The sequence below is a fragment of the Erinaceus europaeus genome, chromosome 21, assembly GCF_950295315.1.
Source record: "Erinaceus europaeus chromosome 21, mEriEur2.1, whole genome shotgun sequence".
In the NCBI taxonomy this organism is placed as follows: domain Eukaryota; kingdom Metazoa; phylum Chordata; class Mammalia; order Eulipotyphla; family Erinaceidae; genus Erinaceus; species Erinaceus europaeus.
This window is the reverse complement of record NC_080182.1, coordinates 3,519,991-3,542,133: the sequence shown is the minus strand read 5'-3', so window position 1 is coordinate 3,542,133 and position 22,143 is coordinate 3,519,991. Positions and strand designations below refer to the sequence as shown.

Sequence of the window (22,143 nt, the reverse complement as noted above, 5' to 3'; positions counted from 1 at the left end):
CCTGCAGTTAATGGAGAGAAGTATTGAGGTCTCTGTGGGCTTGAGAGACTTAACAAGCGGGGTGTCTATCCAGACCTCCATCCAAGGATGGGAGAGCTCCCCTCTGCTCTACCAAGCTATCACATAGTCCCACAAACACAGAGGCTATTCGGTGGCCTATCAAGCATGCATGAGGCCTGGGTTGATTCCCTGGAGCCACATTTTTTAAAAAGTGCCACAATGAATAAAGTGTTGCTTCCTCAGGCACGAGACGAGTTCAAACCCCAACATCTCTGTGGTCCGGGAGGTGGCACAGTGGCTAAGGCACTAGACTCTCAAGTGTGAGGTCCTGAGTTCAATCCCCAGCAGCACATGTACCAGAGTGATGGCTGCTTCTCTCTCTCCTCCTATCCTTCTCATGAATAAATAAATACTTAAAAAAAAAAACAACCACAAACCCCAACATCTCTTGTGCCAAACTGATACTCTGGTTCTCTCTCGCCATAGTAAATAAAAGCCTTCATATGTATATATTTATTTATTTTCCCTTTTGTTGCCCTTGTTTTTTTATTGTTGTAGTTGTTATTGTTAGATAGGACAGAAAAATGGAGAGAGGAGAAGACAGAGAGGGGGGAAGATAGACACCTGCAGACCTGCTTCGCCACCTGTGAAGCGACTCCCCTGGAGTCATTCCCACGCACAAGGTTCAAGCCCTCAATCCTCACCTGCAAGGGAGAAGCTTCACAAGTGGTGAAACACTGCTGCAGGTGTGTCTCTTTCCCTCCTATCTTTCCTTCTCTCAATTTATTTCCCCCTTTTGTTGCCCTTGTTTATTGTTATTATTGTTATTGCTGTCGTTGTTGGATGGGACAGAGAGAAATGGAGAGAGGAGGGGAAGACAGAGAGGGGGAGAGAAAGACAGACACCTGCAGACCTGCTTCACTGCCTGTGAAGCGACCCCCCTGCAAGTGGGGAGCCGGGGGCTCGAACCGGGATCCTTATGCTGGTCCTTGCGCTTTGCACCACGTGCACTTAACCTGCTGTGCTACCGCCCGGCCCCCACTTCTCTCAATTTCTATCCTATTAAATATATAAGAAAATAAAATATAGAATTGAGACCAATAGAAAATATCAATGTTCCTTTATTCAAAATTAAAACCAGAGGAACAGACTGAATGTACAAACGAGGAGAGAAAGGGGAAATGCCTAAGGAGCAGAGAACGCATGAGCTCAGCAGCAGGGAGGGACAGTCCTGGCCGGGGACAATCCAGACATCTCAGCCCTCCCGAGCCTGACACTGCAGACAGCAACGGGCGGGTTGCCAGACTTGGTCCTCTGCCCACACTGCTTCTCCACTCACAGGACGCCAAAAAAAAACAAAAAACAACCCAGGACAGGTCCAGAGAAGCACTGTCAACACTTCAAACTTGCGCTTTGAACAAATGGAGCAGAAGCAGCCAAGACCCAGAACTCAGGCAGAGGAGACAACAGTTCTGCCAACACCCTTCTGTGCCAGTCACTTAAAATGGGGCACAAGTGGCTCCCAGCTGAGAACAAGGGCAGACAGACCCTGCCGGCACACGACGGGCCGTGCAGCGATCAAGAATGCAGTCGGACCGAGTACGCCCACCGTGGGTGGGGAGAAGAGCAGAAGAGCAGAGAGCAAAGGCACGCACCAGGCTCGGTCGGAGCCCAGAAGTGTGGGCAAAGCCAGACGTCCAGCTACAAGCCCAGCCCCACAGCTGGGGCCCTCCAGGGTCTGCTTCAGGTCCGTGAAGCAGAGCTAAGCTGCTCAGAACTGCTGCAGAATCATCTTCCGCTTCAGGTCATGGCTGAACTTGTTCATCCGGAAAAGTTCACTGTCGTAAAAGGCGGAGAGGTTGTGGATGTTGATCTGACGGGCCTGCAAGGACAAAGTGTCAAGTGGGCAGTGGGAATGAAAGTGGCCATGACAGTGAGCCACGGGCTGCAGAGTGAGTGTGAGGCCTGTTCACAGGTGTGTGGTGCTCAGCTCTTTCACGGGAAATCCCCCGTCAACTGGGGCCAGGGACTGGGCTGCCCAGCACCGGCTTCTCCCGCAGGACGGGATGCCAACTATGGCACTTGCCTTGTTTGGCTGCTATCAAAATTGTAATTAGTGGTCTGGGAAGTGGTGCAGAGGGGAAAACACTGGATTCTCAAGCTTGAGGTCCTGGGTACGATCCCCAGTGGTACTTTACAATCTCACTCTTTCATTAGTTAATAAATAAACTTTGAGGGTGGGGGTGATAGCGTAATGGTTATGCAAACACTCTCCTCCCTGAGGAGACATACGTAGCATAATGGTTTTGCAAAGAGACTCTCATGCCTAAGGATCCAAAGTCCCTGGTTCAGTCCCCAGCACCACCTTAAACCAGAGCTGAGCAGTGCCCTGGTAGGAAAAAAAAAAAAAAAAAAAAGAACAAATGGCCACCAGGAGAGTGGATTCGTAGTGCCAGCACTGAGCCCCAGTGAAAACCCTGGAGGCAAAAAAAAAAAAAGTATATAAAATAAAAATTAATGAAGGAGCCTGGTGGTGGCAAACCTGGCTGAGCTCATGTTCCCATGTGCTAGGGCTCAGGTTCAAACCCCTGGTCCCCACCTGCAGGGGGAAGCTTCACAGGTGGTGAAGCAGTACTGCAGGTATCTTTCTTTCTCCCTTCCCTCTTAACATCGATCCAAAATGAGAGAGAAAGTAGATAAATCGTAAGTAATCAATGGTTTTCATGTGAGACCACATCGCTTCAGAGGCAAGGCTCCTCCCGGGCCCTCCACAGCGTACCTTGTCTACCAGGTCCTTCTCAGGCACTTCGATAGTGTCCTGCTGAGCCCCAAAGCGGTTGCGCTGATACGTCACCTGCTCGGCCACCAGCTGCTTGAGTATGAAGAGCAGCAGCTCGTTGTTGTCACGCCGGAAGGACAGGTAGCGGGCAAACGTCTGCAGACAGACAAGAGGGCAGATGTCAGACGCCGGCCTTCCCCAGCTGCACCCTCAAAACCACAGCCACGGGACCAGGGTGCACTCCCGAACACGTGCCAGAACCCCCCCTCCCCGCCGGTCGCCACAGCTGGGGCAGAACGCCGAGCGCACACCCACCTTCCGCATGCTACGCATGATGCTGAACTTCTGCGTGTCGATGAAGCTCTCCAGCATCACGCGGATGGCCATGTTGACGTCGTCCTCGATGACGTAGTCCCGCAGGTGGATGCGCGCGTGGGCCTCTGCCATGCGGATCATGGACTCGATGTGCCGCACGGTGATGGGGATGCTGCCCGTGGCCTGCAGGAGAGACGGGGCTGGGTGACGCTGGGCAGGAGCGGAGAGCAGCCCCGTGGGCGGCCCAGACTGGCAGGCTCACCCCACGGCCCGGTGGCAGGTGTGCCGGCCCGTGCTACAAGGCGACCGGGGCTCCCCACTCCTGGAACGGGAGGGTGCTGAGTGCACGAACACTGTGGCCTGCTCCCGCGACACCTGCATCTTCCAGGTGCAGCCAGGGATCTGCCAGGTGTGTGGCCTGATCTCCAACCACCAGGCGTGACAGTCTAGCGCCATGTGGGTGAGGAAGACTGCCGTCTCTACGAAAACTAAGCTGAATGCTCTCAAAAGGACTGATACAGGGAGTCGGGCGGTAGCGTAGCGTGTTAAGCGCAGGCGGCGCGAAGCACAAGAACCGGCGTAAGGATCCTGGTTCGAGCCCCTGGCTCGATTTCTTCAGTAACATGAGAGGGAACCAGAGCATCACTCTGACACTTGTGCTATTTTCTTCAAGCTGTATCATTCCTTTTTTTTTTTTTTTTAATTACTTATTTTCCCTTTTGTTGCCCTTGTGTTTTTCTTTTTTATTGTTGTTGTTGTTATTGATGTCCTTGTTGTTGGATAGGTCAGAGAGAAATGGAGAGAGGAGGGGAAGACAGAGAGAGGGAGAGAAAGACAGACACCTGCAGACCTGCTTCACCACCTGTGAAGTGACCCCCCTGCAGGTGGGGAGCTGGGGGTTCCAACCGGGATCCTTACTGCGCTTCTGCCCAACCCCTTCACTTTATTTTTTATTGCCACCACGTTTCTTGCTGGGGCTTGTTGCCAACAGCAATACACCCACCGCTTCCAGGGGCCTTTTTTACTTCTGTTTCAGAGGCCAACGTACATGGCTTTCCTTGGCTGCTGTCTTATCTGGTACTGACTGTGGAAGCCAGAACCTTCACATATACAAGACACTGAGCCATCTCCTGACCCAAATTTCTTTCTCTTAGAGAAAAAAAAGGGGAGGGGGGACTAGGAGGGGTTGGTGGTGATGCACCTGCCTGCGCATGTCATGATGTGCAAGGACAAGGGTTCAATCCCCAAGTCCCCACCTGCAGGGGAAAAGCTTTCTAAGCAGGGAAACCACGCTATAGTGTCCCTTTCAGTTACTATCCAACAAGTAAGATCTGAAAAGTAGAACTAAGAAAAATATCAGAAACGGGAGGGGGAACAAAAAAAGCTTGCTGGGGCCTTCGTCATGTAAAACACAGTCAGAATCCCACTGCTCACGGAAGACTTTTCAGTTTCAGATTCCAAGGCACCACAACCCTTGCCACACCATTCCATACCAGGTGCTTCCCCTGGGGCTCTCCATGGTGCTCACGCAGTGCCAGGGCCTCGAACCCAGAGTCCTCACGGGCCATAAAGAGCACTCCAGCGGAACAGTCTGGAGAACTCTCAGAAGGCTAGAAATGGACCTACCCTATGACCCTGCAATTCCCCTCCTGGGGATATAGCCTAAGGAACCCAACACACCCATCCAAAAAGATCTGTGTACACATATGTTCCTGGCAGCACAATTTGTAATAGCCAAAACCTGGAAGCAACCCAGGTGTCCAACAACAGATGAGTGGCTGACCAAGTTGTGGTCTATATACACAATGGAATACTACTCAGCTGTAAAAAATAGTGACTTCACCGTTTTCAGCCGATCTGGGATGGACCTTGAAAAGTTCATGTTAAGTGAAATAAGTCAGAAACAGAAGGATGAATATGGGATGATCTCACTCTCAGGCAGAAGTTGAAAAACAAGATTAGAAGAGAAAACACAAGTAGAACCTGAAATGGAGCTGCCATATCACATACAGGTCCAAGAAGAATGACAGAGGACCTAGGGGGAGTTGTATTGTTATATGGAAAACTGGCATGTGTTATGCATGTACAATTGTACTTACTGTTGAATGTAAAACATTAATTCCACAATTAAAAAAAAAAAGCACTCCAGCAGAGGGGCTCACCCCCAGGTTCCTCTCACAAGGAAGGCCTTCCTGGAGGACCTAGCAGTGTGAGAACGCCAGCCTCCAGCTTCCCTGCCTGCCCCGAGGGCCTCTCACCATGGACTCCTTCCTCAGGTCGCTGTACATCTTGGCCACCTTGTCCTGGTCCATCTGGTTGAGCTTGGGGTGCACCTTCTCCTTGGCGTAGATGATGTACTTCTTCAGCACCTCCTGCGGCAGGGGCTCCACGCCGTACGTGTTGGGCAGGGCAGGCTCTGGGGCGTCACCACCGCCCAGACCCTCCTCCTTGTTGCTGGGGTGATGCCTCACGTGACTGCCGACCACAAAGCGGGCCAGCATCTCATCCTGGACAGATGGGCGGGGCAGAGGGTGAGGCTCAGAGACCGCACGCTTTAAGGGCAACACTCTCTCTGAGTCAGAACATAGGGCCTGGCACTGCACATGCCAAAAGGATGCTCTGGCTCTCAATCTCTCTCCTATTGCTTTCTTTCTGGTGTTGATAAAAAATAAATCTCTGAGGCCTGGTGGCGCACCTGGTTGAGCGCACAAGTTACAGTGCACAAGGACCCAGGTTCAAGCCCCCAGTCCCCACCTGCAGGGGGAATGCTTTGCAAGTGTGCAGTGTTGCAGCTGTCTCTGTCTCTCCTCCATCACTCCCTTCCCTCTCAATGTCTGGCTGTCTCTATCCAGTATATAAAATAAAGATAAATTAATTAATTAATTAATCTTCCACCAGGGTAAGCAAACAACCCTCACACCCTCACGTTCCAGTGAGGACAGAAACACCTCTCTGAAAGTTAAAGTAACAAATGACACAGTGGGACAGAGGAGACTGCTCTGGCTGAGGTGGCGAGGCCATTCAGGTTTCTTGTTTGTTTTTAGGCAGAGACAGAGAAGCAGAAAGAGTGAAAGAGATCACAGCACCAAAGCTTCCTTCGACGAGCTGGGTTCAAACCGGGGGCCCAACACATGACAAAGCAGCACACTACCCAAGTGAGCTAATTCGCTAGCCTGACAACTCAGGTGTCTGAGGGGAAGCCCAGCATACATTTAGGCCCAAGACAGACAGGCTGTAAAGACCGAGTGGATACAGCAGACATCCCCCCCCCCCCCCACACACACACACACACTGACTTCAGAGCTCAGGGTGAGCAGAGGAACCAGACCCTGGGCAGGGGTGCAGAAGCAGCCGGAAACAGTGAGGGGACTTGGTGGCAGAGCAAGGGTTGTGCTGGGTGAAGGGTTGAGGAGAGTGGACAAGAGAGGAAACAGCACACCCACCCCACCCCTGCAGTGCTCCTTCTCCCCAAGGCAGAAGCCTAAACCACAGGCCAAGCCTTGCCAGAGGACTCCGGAACCAACAGCGTGGGCTCTCGCCCTGGGCTAGTACCTGGACAGGGTCCACAGTGTCTCGCACCACGCACAGCACATCGAAACGGGAAATGATGGGCTCCGTGAGGTCCACGTTTTCAGAGAAAGTCAGGGAGGGGTCGTAGCGGCCTCCTAGAATGTAATGTGAAAGCCCCTCGCCATCAGGGCTCATGTCCACCCCACCGTCTTTGTCGTCACAGGAAGCTCTGCCCAGCCCATTTAGGTGAGAGTGGAGGGAGGACGAAGGAGCAGGGATCCAGACAAGACACAGAAGAGCAGAGCTGCAAGAGAGCTGACTTGATAGGTGGACTTGAGTCCTGAAAGCTTAAAACACACACACACACACACACACACACACACACACTTCAGTCCCTAGCACTGCATCTATCTGAGTGAGTGGCACTTAGGTCTCTCATTAAATACATCAGGCACAATGACCCTGGGTCCATGCTCCCAGAGGGATAGAGAGTGGGAAAGCTATCGGGGGAGGGGGTGGGATATGGAGATTGGGTGGTGGGAATTGTGTGGAGTTGTACCCCTCCTACCCTATGGTTTTGTTAATTAATCCTTTCTTAAATAAAAAATAATAAAATAAAATAATAATAAAAAAATAAATAAAATTAAAAAATAAATAAATAAATAAATACATCAGGCAGAGGTGTCAGGCGTACGGCACAGCGGGTTAAGCGCAGGTGGCACAAAGCACAAGGACCGGCGTAAGGATCCCGGTTCGAGCCCACTCCCCACCTGCAGGGGAGTCGCTTCACAGGCGGTGAAGCAGGTCTGCAGGTGTCTGTCTTTCTCTCCCCCTCTCTGTCTTCCCCTACTCTCTCCATTTCTGTCCTATCCAACGTCGACGACAACAATAACGATAAACAATAAGGGCAACAAAAGGGAGAAAAAAGTGGCCTCCAGGAGCAGTGGATTCATGGTGCAGGCACCGAGCCCCAGCAATAACCCTGGAAGCCAAAAAAAAAAAAAAAAAAAAAAAACACCATCAGGCGGGGGGGGGGGGGGCTGCCTTGCCACACACATGGTCTAGGTTGGAATCCCAGCACATGGGTGGAGATTGCCCCTAGGGAAAAAAAGCTTCAGCACTACAAGGGTGTCTCTTCCTTTCTCCTCTGACCTGAAAAAAGCTGGTCCACAGTGGTGAAATCACACGTGAAGATAAAAACAAAAACCAGCTAAAAAGAAAAGGGTTATTCCAGTATTGCACCAGGGCAAAGGCCTCTTGGGGAGGTGGGCAGAGGAGAGAGGGTGTCACGTCCTGGTGCGGGATGGAGGGAAAGGACCCAAGTTGGCAGTGAGAGTGGTTTGCAGACACCCATCTGCAATGCAAGGTTGTGTCCACGTGTCAACAACTGTAACATAAACCAACACTCCCCCCATAAAATGATTTAAAACAAACAAACAAAAAAGGCTTTAAGCAGAGAGCTTCAGCGCGTACAGTGAGGAAATGCCAAGCGTCAGACAGCTGGAGCACCTGGCGGGAACCAATGACCGATTCCAGCTCCGTTCGGAGAAAGCACTAATTCTCCAGTCTCCTGAGAAGAACAGCCAAGGAAGGGCGGTTGGTTCTGAGAATGTGGTCCCACAAAACCCCGACTGTGCCAAGCGGCACGTACAACGCAGAAGAAGCAAGGCTGCCTTCCTGCTGCGCCCCCCAAGGCCCCGCGGCTAACCTATGGGGTTAGCCGCTGCGATGACGGTGCAGCGAGCCTGCAGGGAGGTGACGATGCCGGCCTTGGAGATGGAGATGCTCTGTTGCTCCATGGCCTCGTGGATGCTGGTTCTGTCCTGGTCGTTCATCTGCAAGAGTCACAGGCCGTCCTCACCACTCCTGCTAAGACGAGGCCCCTGCACACCGCACCAACATTCCCGGCCCCCCCCCCCACCCCAGCCCACACCCCGCATCCCTTCTCTTTCCTGGCACCGGGACCCACCTTGTCAAACTCATCGATGAGACACACGCCTCGGTCGGCCAGCACCAGGGCCCCAGCCTCTAGGGTCCACTCCCTGCTGACAGGGTGGCGCTGGACATAGGCCGTGAGGCCCACGGCTGAGGCGCCCTGGCCAGTGGTGAAGATGGCTCGGCTGGACACCTTCTCCACGTACTTGAGGAACTGAGACTTGGCGGTGCCGGGGTCCCCACACAGGAGCACGTTGATGTCACCTCGCACCTTATGCTTGCCTCCTGGCGGGGTGGGAAGTGAGGGCAGCAGGTGAGCGGGGCTGGGCAGGCGGCTCACTGCCAACAACAGGAGGAAGAGTCTCTGGAAAGACCGCAACCCCACCTCTGAGCAGCGAGCCAAGAGGCCTTGACCAAGAGGTGGGTACGAAGACGTGCCACCAGGAGGCCTCTCTCTGGGGATGGGGCTCGCGTGACTCCCCTGCTCACTGTGTTCCTCTGCACACTGAAGACAGACGGAGACGAAGGAGTCAGCACAGCACTGCCCCATGGCCTGTGAGGTTTTCCCCCTGCAGGTGCGCCCACGTGGTGACCAGGGGCTCAAGCCAGGCCTTAGCACGTGTAATGTGTGAGCTACCTCCAGGCCCCTAAAGACGTTCTTAGGGTCAAGCTTGCACACACCCTGCTGTGCTCGAGGACCTAGCTTTGAGTCCCAGAACCACTTGGAAGCTCAGCAGAGTGGGGCTGAGGTAGTTCTCCTCTCTCCCTCACAACATAATGAAGGGAGAACAAAGGGGCCAGAGGGTCGGCACAAGAGCTCATAGGGACAGTGTACCCATCGTGTCACACACATGACCTGTGTTCAAGCCGGGCCCCCACCACACTGGAGGACGAGCTCAGTGTTATGGTCTCCCTCCCACCGCCCTCTGTCTTCCAGAGAAAGCTCAGGGTGGTGAAAGCTACAGTAGTCACAAAAACTGGGCTGGAGGGCCGCTCGGTGGTTAGCGCCCATGCCCAAGGCCCTGGATTCATTTCCAGGCACCGTACGAGAGGTGAAAAATGAGAACCATTGAACACACGCGTCAGCAGCAGGGTGCTGAAAACACTGCTAGCAGACCACGACCCAGGCCCTTCACGAGAACAAGCCTGCTCTGTGCTCATGTGAAAAGCTGGCCAAGGCGTGGCCAGGGAGGCGGCACTGGGCCGCTGCATTGGTGCCTCAAGCATAAGATCCTGAGCCAACCCCACCATCACTGTGGCAGTCGCGTCCAGGTCCTGAGCCAACCCCACCATCACTGTGGCAGTCGCGTCCAGGTCCTCTGTCCTCTCCTCTCACGTGAATACACACATATTAAAAGGGGGTGGGGTGGGAGTCGGGCGGTAGCGCAAAGCGCAAGGACCAGCGTAAGGTTTTTTTTTGCCCTCAGCTCCCAGCTCCCCACCTGCAGGGGAGTCACTTCACAAGTGGTGAAGCAGGTCTGCAGGCATCTTTCTCTCCCCTTCTCTGTCTTCTCCGTCTCTATTTCTCTGTTCTATCCAACATGGATGACATCAATAACAACAATAATAATAACTACAACAACAAGGGCAACAAAAAGGGAATAAATAATTAAAAAAAAAAAAAAAAAGGTAGGTGGGGGAGAAAATGTGTCAAAGGCAAGCTAGTGAAGTGAGAGAAAGCCAGCCAGCTAGACTATCGCAGTCCCACTCACAGACGAGGAGCGCTGTTTATAAACGGAAACCCAGCATATGTCGGAAGACTGAGCATTTTCTGTGTAAAAGCTCTTGTGCCTGACTATGTGGGCAGTCACCTGAAAGCCAGGGAGGGCCTAGACCTTACCCTCTGTGCCTCCGGACAGTGTAAGGAGGCACTACACGCACGTACTTGTGTACTGCCACGGTTCCTGCTGTGGTCCCTCCCCAGAGTGACAGTCTGCCCACATGTGAACAAATCATCTCCGAGGCTTGCCTTTCCCCAGGAACTGGCTCCCACCATGGCCTGACAGAGGGAAGGAAGCTGAGTGGCGCCCCATCCGGCTCACCTGGGTTCTTGGCCTCCCCTCCAAACAGAGCCAGGGCCAGCCCTCTCTTGATGTCTTCGTGTCCATAGATGGAAGGGGCGATGCTCGCGAAGATCTAAGGGAAGAAGAACAGGCCAGGGGTGAGGGGCCCCGTGCTGGAGCCCAAGCAGGCAGAGCCCACAGCAGGTCCCCATGGCAGCTCCAATCCCACCAGGCCCTGCCCTCTGGCTCTATCCCCAGAGGCTCTTGCTGAGAAACAGAGTTTCAGAGAATCTGGGTCCACCCTCAGGTGGGCTTCAGAAAAGCCCCTCCAATCGCAGGCCAAGGACAGGCAGGAGTGGTGGCGGCACCGTGCTCCCACCTCGCTATCTCCTTAGACAAATCAGAGCCCCAGAGGAGGCTCTGGGGGAGGGCACACGCACGAGACCCCCACTTCCATCTCTAGCACCGGAAAATTACCGAGGGGGAGAGGGGAAGGGGACACAGGAAAGCAGCCTGGAAGCGACACACAGGCCCCCGGAGCAGTTCACGTGCACGTGTGAGATGGTCTGCAGTCAAGTTTCTACAGCACGGGACGGGTCGTGCTAGGGGAACCCACAGAACCCACGGTCAACTCACAAGCTTGTCTTCCTAAACCAGAGCTGGCCGCGTGACTGGACGTAACAGAGTTAGCCCCGTGTGCCCCAGCTCCTCTCTCCACAGACCAGCACAGAAGGTCACCTAGCCCGTGTCAAGCAGACTCGAGTGCTGCGTCTCTCAGAAGCCCGTATCTGCACAGGGAGACGCCTCACGGGTCTCCCTCCCCTGCAATCGCAGCAGAGCGCCCAGCGCCCTTGTAGGATGAGGTAATGTCTCCCTCCCTCGTGCTGTGCCAGGCTCCCTGCTGGGTGTCTTCCCAAGTGACTGGAGGGTGCTACTGCGGGCTGTGCTGACTCCATTATTCCAACACAGCAACTGATTTCTCTCTCTCTCTCTCTCTCTCTCTCTCTCTCTCTCTCTCTCACACACACACACACACACACACACACACACACTGCGGGCTGTGCTGACTCCATTATTCCAGCACAGCAACTGATCTCTCTCTCTCTCTCACACACACACACACACACACACACACACACCCAGCTGGCAAACCTCTGGCTTTGGTGGCTCATGAAACCATCACTTTTGGTTCTGGCCTATCAACGCTGCCTTCAGTGTGTCCCCAAACAGCTGAGGAGCCTTCCAGGTCTATCCAAGCTTGGGGTAAAAACAACCCACTGGAAAAGAGCCCTCAAAGACGAGACTCTGCAGCCGGCCAGCCCGCTATCAACCCTTGCTGGCACCTGCGGAGCTGGCAGGCCTCTGTCCAGAGGGTGCCCTCTCCAGCCCTGACAAGCCCAGCCCTCAGCATGCAGAGACAGAGCCCGCAGGCACAGACAAAGCCAGGAGACCGGTGAGTCTGTCTGCAGGCTGTCTGTCTGCAGGCAAGGCCCAAGCAAGAGGCGTCAGCTGGGGCCAAGGGCCAAGGGTGAGGCTCAGTGCCGGCGGGAGCAGGAGTCTCGGCTGCAGGTGTGCGGGGCCTTCTCTCTCCAGGCTCACGGGCACTTCCGTGCTCAGTGGTGTGCTTCAAGTCACCTCTGCCACTGGTTCCCCAGGCTATTTGATCAAGAGTGGCGGTTCTGGGGTGAAACGTGGCAGCAGAGGACATGAGAGTGCGTGCGAAGGCAGAGATGTGTGCACACAGGCACAGGACACGGGGCTGAAGACGACAGCCTTGGACACCTGTCACAGCTCCCTTTCTCGGTGCCATGGATAGGTGTACTGTCTATCTTATTGGGGACCCCAATAAAAATAAGGGCTCATTAGGGGAGTCGGGCTGTAGCACAGTGGGTTAAGTGCACGTGGTGCAAAGTGCAGGGACCGGCAAAAGGATCCCAGTTCGAGCTCCCGGCTCCCCACCTGCAGGGAAGTCGCTTCACAAGCAGTGAAGCAGGTCTGCAGGGGTCTATCTTTCTCTCCCCCTCTCCCTCCATTTCTCTCTGTCCTACCTAACAACAACACCAATAACAACAAGAATAACTACAAGAACAATAAAAAAAAATTCATTAAAAATAATAAGGGCTCCTTGGGGCAAATGCCTGACCAAGACAACCCCAGCATCACCCCTGCTGGGTGGTATACCAGCTTCCTCGGCTTAAAGCTTCTGTCTCTAATCCTGCTTAACTAAGCACCGGCCTGCCTGCAGGGCACTGGTTTAATCCCCACTGGTTCATGATGTCTTTTTGCTCCGCCCCCTCTCCTAGTACACCCTGATTTCCACCAAGTCTTTCTTCGCCCCACCCTCTCTACGTCACATCCTGTTTCCACCCTACTTGGCGAGTATATATAAGGAAAGGATTGTGGTTAAGAGATAGCTTGGCTTAGATTGCGCTGCATTCCACATGAATAAAGAGACACTGCTTCCCAGCTCAGCCATGAGTCCCTGGTCGTCTGTCTTCCGAACGGCACACCCTCACTCAAACAGCTACAGGCCGATGTGGCGTGCTTCCTAGCATCGGCAGGGCTTCTGCCTCGAACCCCAGGCTGCCTGGAGCCCCCCATCCCGTCACCTGCCTTCTCTCCGATCTGCTGGTCCTTGGAGAGGCTGGTGATCATCTTCACATCCTCATCGGTCAGCTCCCCCAAGGCCACCTTGTTGTCCTTCTTGGCCACATGGTTGGCCAGGATGACGGTGGCGAAGACGGGGAAGCCATTGGAGGTGTTGAGGGAGCCGTCATAGTTGTTGTGGTAGATGCCAGTCAGCTCCTGACAATGGGAGGGGCCAGAGGTGGGTGAGGAGGCCACCCCAAGGTGGGCAGTGGGAGCTGGCCACACACACTGGCTCTGTCCTTTCTCTTTTACTCAAAGCTCGAGCTGCTACAGTCGGCTCGCTGGGCAGGGAAGCGCTTTACCAGGCTCCACACGGGAGCAGTGCGGTCAGCACGGAGCTGGAGGGAGCTCCACAGAACACTGCCCTCCAAAAGGGAATAAATAAATATGCCTGAGGCTCCCAAGTCCCAGCTTCAAACCCCCCCCACCACCACCATTAAGCCAGAGCCGAGCAGTGCTCTGGTAAATAAATAAATAAATAAAAGGCAATGAATAAAGAAAAAAAGCCAAGTGAGGCTCAATAGGTGAGAACAGACCTAAGCCCACTCCTTGGCCACAGTCAATCTCTCCCCGTCAGGATGCCCCAGGACCCTTGGCGGCCCGGCTATCGCCAGCCACTCACAATCTCATCCCCGGGTTTGCAGCTGTCCACCAGGTCAGCGAGGAGAATGGCATCCTTGGAGCGGGGCAGGCGGCCGGCCGCCACCTTGCCGGGACTCTCCTGGATACGGATGCGCTGGTAGTTCTGGTAGATGGTCTGGGCAGGACAAACACACGGTCAGAGGGGCCACCCACCCGGGCAGGCTCTCCTCCAAGCACTGACCAGCACCCGACCTTGACCACGGCTCAGGAACAGGAGAGCTGGCAGCTGTTATGACTTTCACGACTAAGAAGCTGAGCCAGAGTGGGCAGCACTGGCTGGTACCCATTTCTGCCGTCGCCTGGGTGCCAGTTACATGCCATGTGAGCCCTGTGCTGATGGAGGCCAGAACCAGGCTGCCGGGTCCCCACCGTGGCTCTGGGGCGTGAAGCTGTGTGATCCTGCAAAGTGACTGACTCTGTGTGCCCCTCTCTGTGCCATTTCTGCAGAACAGAGATGCTAATACTCGGAATGCAACCTCGCGGCAGAGGCAGAAATCACAGATAAGGCTCTGGAGCCAGGACCCGCTGAAGGCAGTCTCCTGAGTGGGGGCGCCTACTGTGGACACGGCATGCCAGAGCTGTGCTGTGTGAGCTGCTGACCATCAACGCACTGTCTAGAAAAGACGCCACTGTGAAAGCATTCATTCTGGATGAAAACTTACAAGTCCTAAACCTTGGGGCCACCCAGCCACTTTGCTAGAATATAGCTTCTCTGTTGGCAGGAGGGACTCAACAACAGAACCTGCTCCAATTAAAAATTATAAAGGCATGTGTGGTGGGCTGGCTGGTGGCACACCGGGTTGAGTGGACGTGACAACGTGCAAAGACCCAGGTTCAAAGCAGAGGGGGAAGCTCTGTAAGTGAAGCAGTGCTGCAGGTTTCTTTCTTTTCTTTTCTTTTTTTTTTTTTAGATTTTATTTATTGATTCATGAGAAATGATAGGAGAGAGAGAAAGAACCATACATCACTCTGGTACATGTGCTGCTGGGGACTGAATGCCCTATCAAGTGCACCACCTCCCAGACCACACTGCAGGTTTCTGTCTGTCTCCCCCCCTTCCTGTCTTCTCAACTTCTGGCTGTCTCTATCAAATAAATAAAGATAATAAAATTAAAGACATGTGTGGGGCCAAGAGCTGAGGGGTGCTCTGATCACCCATAAAGAAATCTGGAGCTCAGGCAACAGTGCACTCAGTTAAGTGCACACAGCACCATGAGAAAGGATCTGGGTTCAAGCCCCGACTCCCTGTGTGCAGGGAGGACACGAGCAGTGAGGCAGGTCTGCAGGTATCTCTCCTCTATCTCCCCTTTCCTCAATTTCTCACTGAACTGTCAAATGAAAATATAATAGAAAGAAAAAAAAAATACCTGCCAGGAGTTGTGGGAAATATAAATGTTGAAAGTGGTCTTGGAGGTGGCACAGTGATAGGGCTTTGGACTCTTAAGCATGAAGTATCGAGTTCGATCCCCGGCAGCACATGTGCCAGAGTGATGTCTGGTTCTTTCTCTCTCCTCCTATCTTTCTCATAAATAAATAAAATCTTTAAAAAAAAAAAGTGTTAAAAAAAAACAAACAACCTGAATGATGTATCTGAGGTCTAAGGTTCAGAGGCCGTCGGCAGAGCCCCGAGCTCCCACAGCCCAGGAGCTGTCAACCAAAGGCCCACGGAGAGCCAGGCTCCAGAATCAACAGCAAGTCCAGGTGGGAACGGAAAGAGCCTGTGTCTTGCCAACAGAGGCACAGGCAGGAAGCAGAGCTGGTGTTGTCAGAACTTCTTATTCTTTTACTAGAGAATCCTCAAGCTCTGACGTCTTAGAATCATTTGGTAAAAACACTGGCTGAGGGAGTCGGGCGGTAGCGCAGCGGGTTAAACGCACGTGGCGCGAAGTGCAAGGACGGGCACAAGGTTCCTGGTTCGAGCCCCCGGCTCCCCACCTGCAGGGGAGTCGCTTCACAGACAGTGAAGCAGGTCTGCAGGTGTCTTTCTCTCCCCCCTCTCTCCATTTCTTTCTGTTCTATCTAGTGACATCAATAACAACAACAACTACAACAATGGCAACAAAAAGTAATAAATTGTTGCTGAGGACTTATTCTGATGCAGTCTCCGCCCCCAGGTTTTTCTATGCCCCGCTAAATCCTAGAGTGCCCCCTTTCAACCAATCCTGGCCCTACACGTCACCCCAGGTTGTCGCCCAATAAAAAGCCCCTTCACCCCTCCCCTCTCTCTCTCTGGGCTCTCGGCTCTCCCTCTCTGAGGTCTCGCTCCCTGCTCTCCCCCGGTGGTCGGCCATTGCTGGCTGGCTCCACGTGGTCTGAACCAAACCCCCCCCCCCCATCCTATAATAAAGATCTGTGTACCCCTTTGCTCTGGACGTCCGCTCTCTTCTCCGCGGTGCAGCCCGACACCAGACCACCTCTACAACAATAAATATTTTTTTCCCTCCAGGGTTATTGCTGGGCTCAGTGCCTGCACCGTGAATCCACCGCTCCTGGAGGCCATTCCCCCCCCCCTTTTTTTGCCCTTGTTGTTGTAGCCTCCTTGTGGTTATTATTATTGCCATTGTTGTTGTTGGATAGGACAGAGAGAAATGGAGCGAGGAGGGAAAGACAGAGAAGGGGAGAGAAAGACACCTGCAGACCTGCTTCACCGCCCGTGAAGCGACTTCCCTGCAGGTGGGGAGCCGGGGGCCCGAACTGGGATCCTTATGCCAGTCCTTACACTTCGCGCCATGTGCACTTAACCCACTGCGCCACCGCCTGGCCCCCGGGAATAAATATTTTAAAGAATCTCAAAAATATATATATATATGGTGTAGCGCAGAACACACAGGCAAACCGGAATGGTACGGCCGGCCCAGGGCGTGGCCACTCACCCACCATTCCACCTCGTCTTGCGGCCGTGCTGGTCCTCCCCCTCCCCTGGAAAGGCAGGGTGTGTGCGTGTTAAGAGACAGGACGGCAGGCGCTGTGGGCTCTCACCTCCTCCATGTTGACTTCAAAGGGCCCAGAGGACTGGCACTCGGGGCAGGAGCCAGGCTTCACCTCCTGGTTCTGGGACTGGCAGAAGGGCCCCAGCACGAAGTTGCACTTGTTGCAGTTGTACTTGACCATGCTGAGCTGCGGCAGGACGCCCGTGCAGCTGGTCACCACCCCGCTGGTGCGGATGAGCTGGTTGAGGTGCAGCTGCCTGTGGAGGTGAGGGGGTGTCAGAGGCCGGATCCCGACGCTGGTCCCCAGCCCCCCGGCCCGACCGCGCCCGCGCCCGCCCCTCACCTCAGAGAGCGCAGCTCCTCCACCAGCGGCAGGTGGGAGATACGCACGTGGATGTGGCTGGCAATGCGGTCGTACTTGGGGTACATGGCCAGCACCACCTCCAGCGCCGCCTCGTCGAAGATCTGCAGCAGCTCTGCGGGCGCCTCGGGCAGGAAGTAGGCCAGCACGTGCTCTCGGGCCGCCAGGTCCTCGTAGTTGACCACCAGACTCTCCCGGTTTTCTGCAGGCAGGAGCGGGGGGCAGCTGGCATCTGACTGCTGGAGCAGGGACATCAGCACCCCAGGTCCCTGACTGAGCTGGGGAGCCCAGCCCTCACCTTGCAGCCACCACACATAAGAGGTAAGACTGACAGGTGCAACCTGTCACACTGTCACGGGGCTCCTGTGTGTGTGTACGGAGATGCACACATGGCATGCGGGGTGCCAGCTACAAGGCAGCCAACTCAAAACGCCCCAGGGTCAGGAAAGGGCAAGGTGAAGACATGCCTAAACAGAAGAGGCAGCGACTGCACACGGCACAGCGGAGAGAGCATTGTCTTTGCAGACACGGGGTCCAGAGTTCGATCCTCAGCAACTTACGGGCTTGAGCCATGGTGGCATCCCTCTTGCCACCCCGTGCATTAATAAGTAAACACACGGGGGTCGGGCGGCGGCGCAGCGGGTTAAGCGCACGTGATGCAAAGCGCAAGGACCGGAGTAAGGATCCCGGTTCGAGCCCCCGGCTCCCCACCTGCAGGGGAGTCGCTTCACGGGCGGTGAAGCAGGTCTGCAGGTGTCTGTCTTTCTCTCCCCTCTCTGTCTTCCCCTCCTCTCTCCATTTCTCTCTGTCCTATCCAACAACAACCACATCAACAACAACAACAATAACTACAACAACAATAAAAAAACAAGGGCAACAAAAGGGAAAATAAGTAATAAAAAAAATAAGTAAACACGCTTTTCAAGAAAAAAGATACAGGGAACTGGGTAGTGACGCCTCTGGGACAGCGCACACATTACAACGCACAGGGACCCGGGTTCAAGCCCCCGGCCCCCACCTGCAGGGGGAAAGCTTCACAAGTGGTGAAGGAAGCAGTGCTGCAGGCGTTGGTCTCTCCCTCTCTATCTCTCCTCCCCCTCAACTGTTCTCTGTCACTGAGCCCCAGTGATAACCCCGGTGGCGATAAGGTAATATAATCTTAGGGAGGAAGGGGCCCGCAGCCCTCCCCCCACAGACCACTTCAGATCAGAGAAACGCCGTGCTGTTTTCTCATCAGCTGAGTAGCTGGATTCCCTGTGCAATGTGCACAGAACCACTGCTGTGGTTCAGGACGTTCTGCCCTTGCCAGAATGCCGGCTCCCCGGGGCCCCAGCTCTCCCTGGCTGGTAGCTCCCGGCGCTTTGTGAGCCCGGTGAGCCCGGTGACCGAGGACAGGCTGTGGGTGGGCGCCCCCGGCAGCCGCACCTTTGCACATGTCGCTGATGCGCTCCTTGAAGACGTTGTGGCCGTGGCCGTCCACGTGCGTGCGCAGGAAGTTCTTGAAGCGGTGGCGGATCTCCAGGCGCGGGCCCGCCATGCTCACCCACTCCCGCACTGAGTGTCCCTTGAGGTCCTCCAGGTTCTCGATGCTCTCGATCATCTCCTCGTCCTCCTCGCCGTCCTCTGTGGCCCGCTCCACCTGACGCCGCTTCCGGGCCGGCCGCTCCTCGTCCTCCTCGTCACTGTCTGCGGGGGGTGAGGGGACATCCTGTGTGAGGTCTCCGGGGTGCCCCCTCCCCCCGAGCTCCCCAGGACCTGGATGCCCGGCCAGCCCCAGCACAGGCATCCGAACCCACCATACAGAAGCCCGCGGCGCATGCGGCCCAGGCCCCGGCCCGCCTCGCGATCGCGCTGCCGCATGGCCCGCTCGGCAGCCTCTCTCTGGCTGGCTGTCAGCTCCTCCACGTCCTCGTCGTCCAGGGCCAGGCCCTCGGCCTCGTAGGTGTCCAGCTCTGGGATGGCACGGTAGTCCCTGAGAACCAAGAAACCCTGTTAGCACCTGGGCAGAACCCACCCACCCAGGCTAGGTGAGCTGTAGTCTCCAGGTAAAATACAAAAAAAAAAAAAAAAAATTCCAGAATCATCCACGGCAGAGAAAAGGGCCTCTGCTATATACACAACGGAGTATAACGCTGTCTTCAACAAGAGCAAGCACGGCGGGCCCTGCTGAGTGAAGTAGGCCAATCATTACAGGACAAACAGATTCAATCGAGAGATGAGAAGGCGCTGCGGACAGGCGGTGATGTACAGCAATAAACCTGCACTCACCGAATGCTTCTAGAAGGTTCTTCCTATTTTTACACTGAGAGCTTCAGAGAGCCGTTAGCTCTTGGTTAAAAAGAAAAATAAGTTTGGAGGGAGGCTGGGAGACGGCAGAATGGCTATGCAAATAGCTTGCACGCCTGAGGCTCTGAAATCCTAGGTTCAGTTCCCAGCATCACCATAAACCATTGCTCCGGTATCTTTCTCTTTGTGTCTTTCTCATTAAAATCAAAACTATACTTAAAATATTTTTTTTAAAAAGAGAAGGAAGAGGATTGGAGGGATCACAAACCACTGAGGGCAAAAAGGAGAGCCGTATCATTATGTGCACATAAGTTTCCTACTTATCATTTGTATGGGCTCAAAAGAACAAAGAAACCACTTGATGGGAGGAGACGATCTATTCCTCCAGCGAATTACTCATTGGCAAAGAAGAAAATAACACAGAACAGGTGTAGGTGTGTGTGTGTGTGTGTGTGTGTGTGTCTGTCTGTCTGGGGACGAGTGGGGGCCACAGTGTGGAAGTTATACAAAAAGACTGTCATGCTTCAGGTACCAAAAGTCTCAGGTTTAATCCCCAGCACCTCTCGTAGGCAGAGACGAGCAGTGCTCTGGTAAAAATCTACCTTCCAAACCACGTTACATAAAAGTGGAGTCTTTAGAAAAAGTTGCAGTCATTTATACAAAAATGGCTAAAACTGACACCCAGAAGGCAAGATCACGGGATTCACAGTAGGGGGAAGGAGAACTGAGATTTGTGAGAGGCAGTAACTCTAGAATAGTTATAAGTATAGTTGCTTTTTGAGTTTGAGTTTTAAGAATAGTTTAAATATAGTTGCTTTTTGCCCTCCTGCCCAGTGAGGTGGAAAATTCCTTGCCCTTTTCCCCACGACAGAACCTAAGAGGCCATCAATTATTTTGACAGACCCTGCAGCGAGCAGGACTCATCATGACCTCTGCAACAGAATTCTGTTACCAGACAGTTAAAAATGGCCTGACAAATGATGACCTGATAGATTGCAAACAGATGGTCGGTGGTCCCAATAAAGAACAAAAAAAATGTGGTGACCCCCACTTTGGCTGGGACCTATTGGTCTGGTATGATGTCTAAAACTAGCCCATGCTTTGCTCTGAATAGATCAGGCTTTTGCTAAGTTTGAAATGATTGGATATAGGCAGATAAGGTGATGTGTTCCCCCTCCCTGAGTGTAGTCTGAATTCCTATAAATTGTATGGTTTGAGCTTTGTTCAGGGTCGAGCCTGGTAGACTAACACCAGTCACCATCTCGGCCCGGATTGCAATTCGTGAATAAACATCTTTTGCTTCCTTGCAGTGGATGGTGGTTTGATTTCGCTCTTTAACAAGATTGACATAAAAAGACACTAGAAATGTTAGTGGATGAAGAAGCATTCTAGGACTGTATCACGGATGTCTGCCTTGCCTAACTCAGAAAACTTACTACAAAGGCACTGGACCGTCTACCTACATGGGGAGGGATTCACAAAACAGAACCTATACCTCGGTCAAGCTCTCCTTCAAAATGCCAGGAGAACTACGATCTCACTGGGACAAGTCTCCCCACAGGGCCCCACAAGGCCCTCTGGTTCGCTGATGAGAAAGAGAAAAGCGGAGGGGGGGGGGGAGCACTCAGTCTGAACAGATTCCCTGACCTTGTGTCCAGGGCGGTTCCGGGGTGGCCCGTCTGGTCCTCCCCCACACACCACGCTTGGAACCCCAAAGAAAGACACATCAGCATGAGACTCCTGGGCAGCCAGAAGCTTCTCCTCTCAGACCCTGGTTGTAGACACAGGGAGAGGCGGCAGGGGGGAAGCCAGACCTGTGCAGGGCAGGGCAGGCGGGGCAGCCGCTGACAGAGCCCCGCACAGGTCAGACCCCATGTCTGCGGGGTTCAACTCAACTTCGGTGGATCAGATCCCCCATACACTGTGACTTTGAAGCTGCCCAAAACAAAACAAAACAAAACAAAACAAAACCCTCTTTGGCCAGCTTCGGTCAGCTTTCCGTCCCTCTCAGCGTCCCTGATGAGCCAGCTCCCCGGCCCCCACATCAGCGGCCCCTCCAGTGAGCGTCCCAGGGTGCACCTCTCGGCGAGCTGCGGCCTGCATGCACCTTGGCATCTAAGTTACACAGCCACTGAACGGAATGAACTACGCCGCGCTTCTGCCGTCCTCCACCGGCGGGATGGGCACAGAGGCAGAGAGGATGAGTCTCGGCTTCCCAGCCACCCCCAAACAGGGCTGCGGGACAAACAGGCTGGCGGCCACACTCTCTGCTGAGTGCAGAGGCCCCGAATGCGAGGGTTACCTCTCCATGCCGTCTCCGATGAGCTCTTCTCCATCCTCTTCCTCCTCCAGGGGACCCTCCGTGCCCAGCAGCCCCTCGGACTCATCCTCAAAAGGAGGGAGGTCCCGGCCGGGACTGGAGGTCAGGGCGTCGGTGCGCCGGGAGCTTCTGCCGGGACTGGAGGTGAGGGGGTCATGGCCTCGCCTCCGCCTGGCCGGGCTGGACGCCGCTGAGAAGGGCTCTGAGGATTCCTGCGAGAGATCCAGGAGGGCCGGGTGACTCTTGCTATCCCAGGGGGTCTTCTCTGACATCCCCAACCCCGACCTGGCTCAGGGCTGCCGCCCTTGCCTTCTGGAGGGAGTTCCAGGGGGCCCGGCGATGGTGCACCTGGTGTGTGCACAAGGACCCGGGTTCAAGCCCCTGGCCCCGCCTGCAGGGGGAGAGTGGGCAAG

General features: G+C 54.3%; 1 protein-coding gene across 1 annotated transcript; it reads right to left on the bottom strand.

Annotated features, from left to right (window-relative positions):
• Positions 1 to 1,103: 1,103 nt before the first annotated feature.
• Positions 1,104 to 22,002, bottom strand: MCM2 (minichromosome maintenance complex component 2). Its single transcript, XM_007526879.3, has 15 exons — positions 21,713 to 22,002; positions 18,921 to 19,096; positions 18,550 to 18,810; positions 17,107 to 17,326; positions 16,813 to 17,020; positions 13,814 to 13,948; positions 13,156 to 13,347; positions 10,582 to 10,675; positions 8,574 to 8,824; positions 8,313 to 8,439; positions 6,647 to 6,759; positions 5,353 to 5,601; positions 3,095 to 3,277; positions 2,780 to 2,935; positions 1,104 to 1,882 (listed from the first exon to the last, which is right to left on the bottom strand). Exons 1-15 carry the CDS (start codon positions 22,000 to 22,002, stop codon positions 1,772 to 1,774), a joined length of 2,766 nt encoding a protein of 921 aa, XP_007526941.1. The 3' UTR covers positions 1,104 to 1,771.
• Between the last annotated feature and the right edge of the window lie 141 nt (positions 22,003 to 22,143).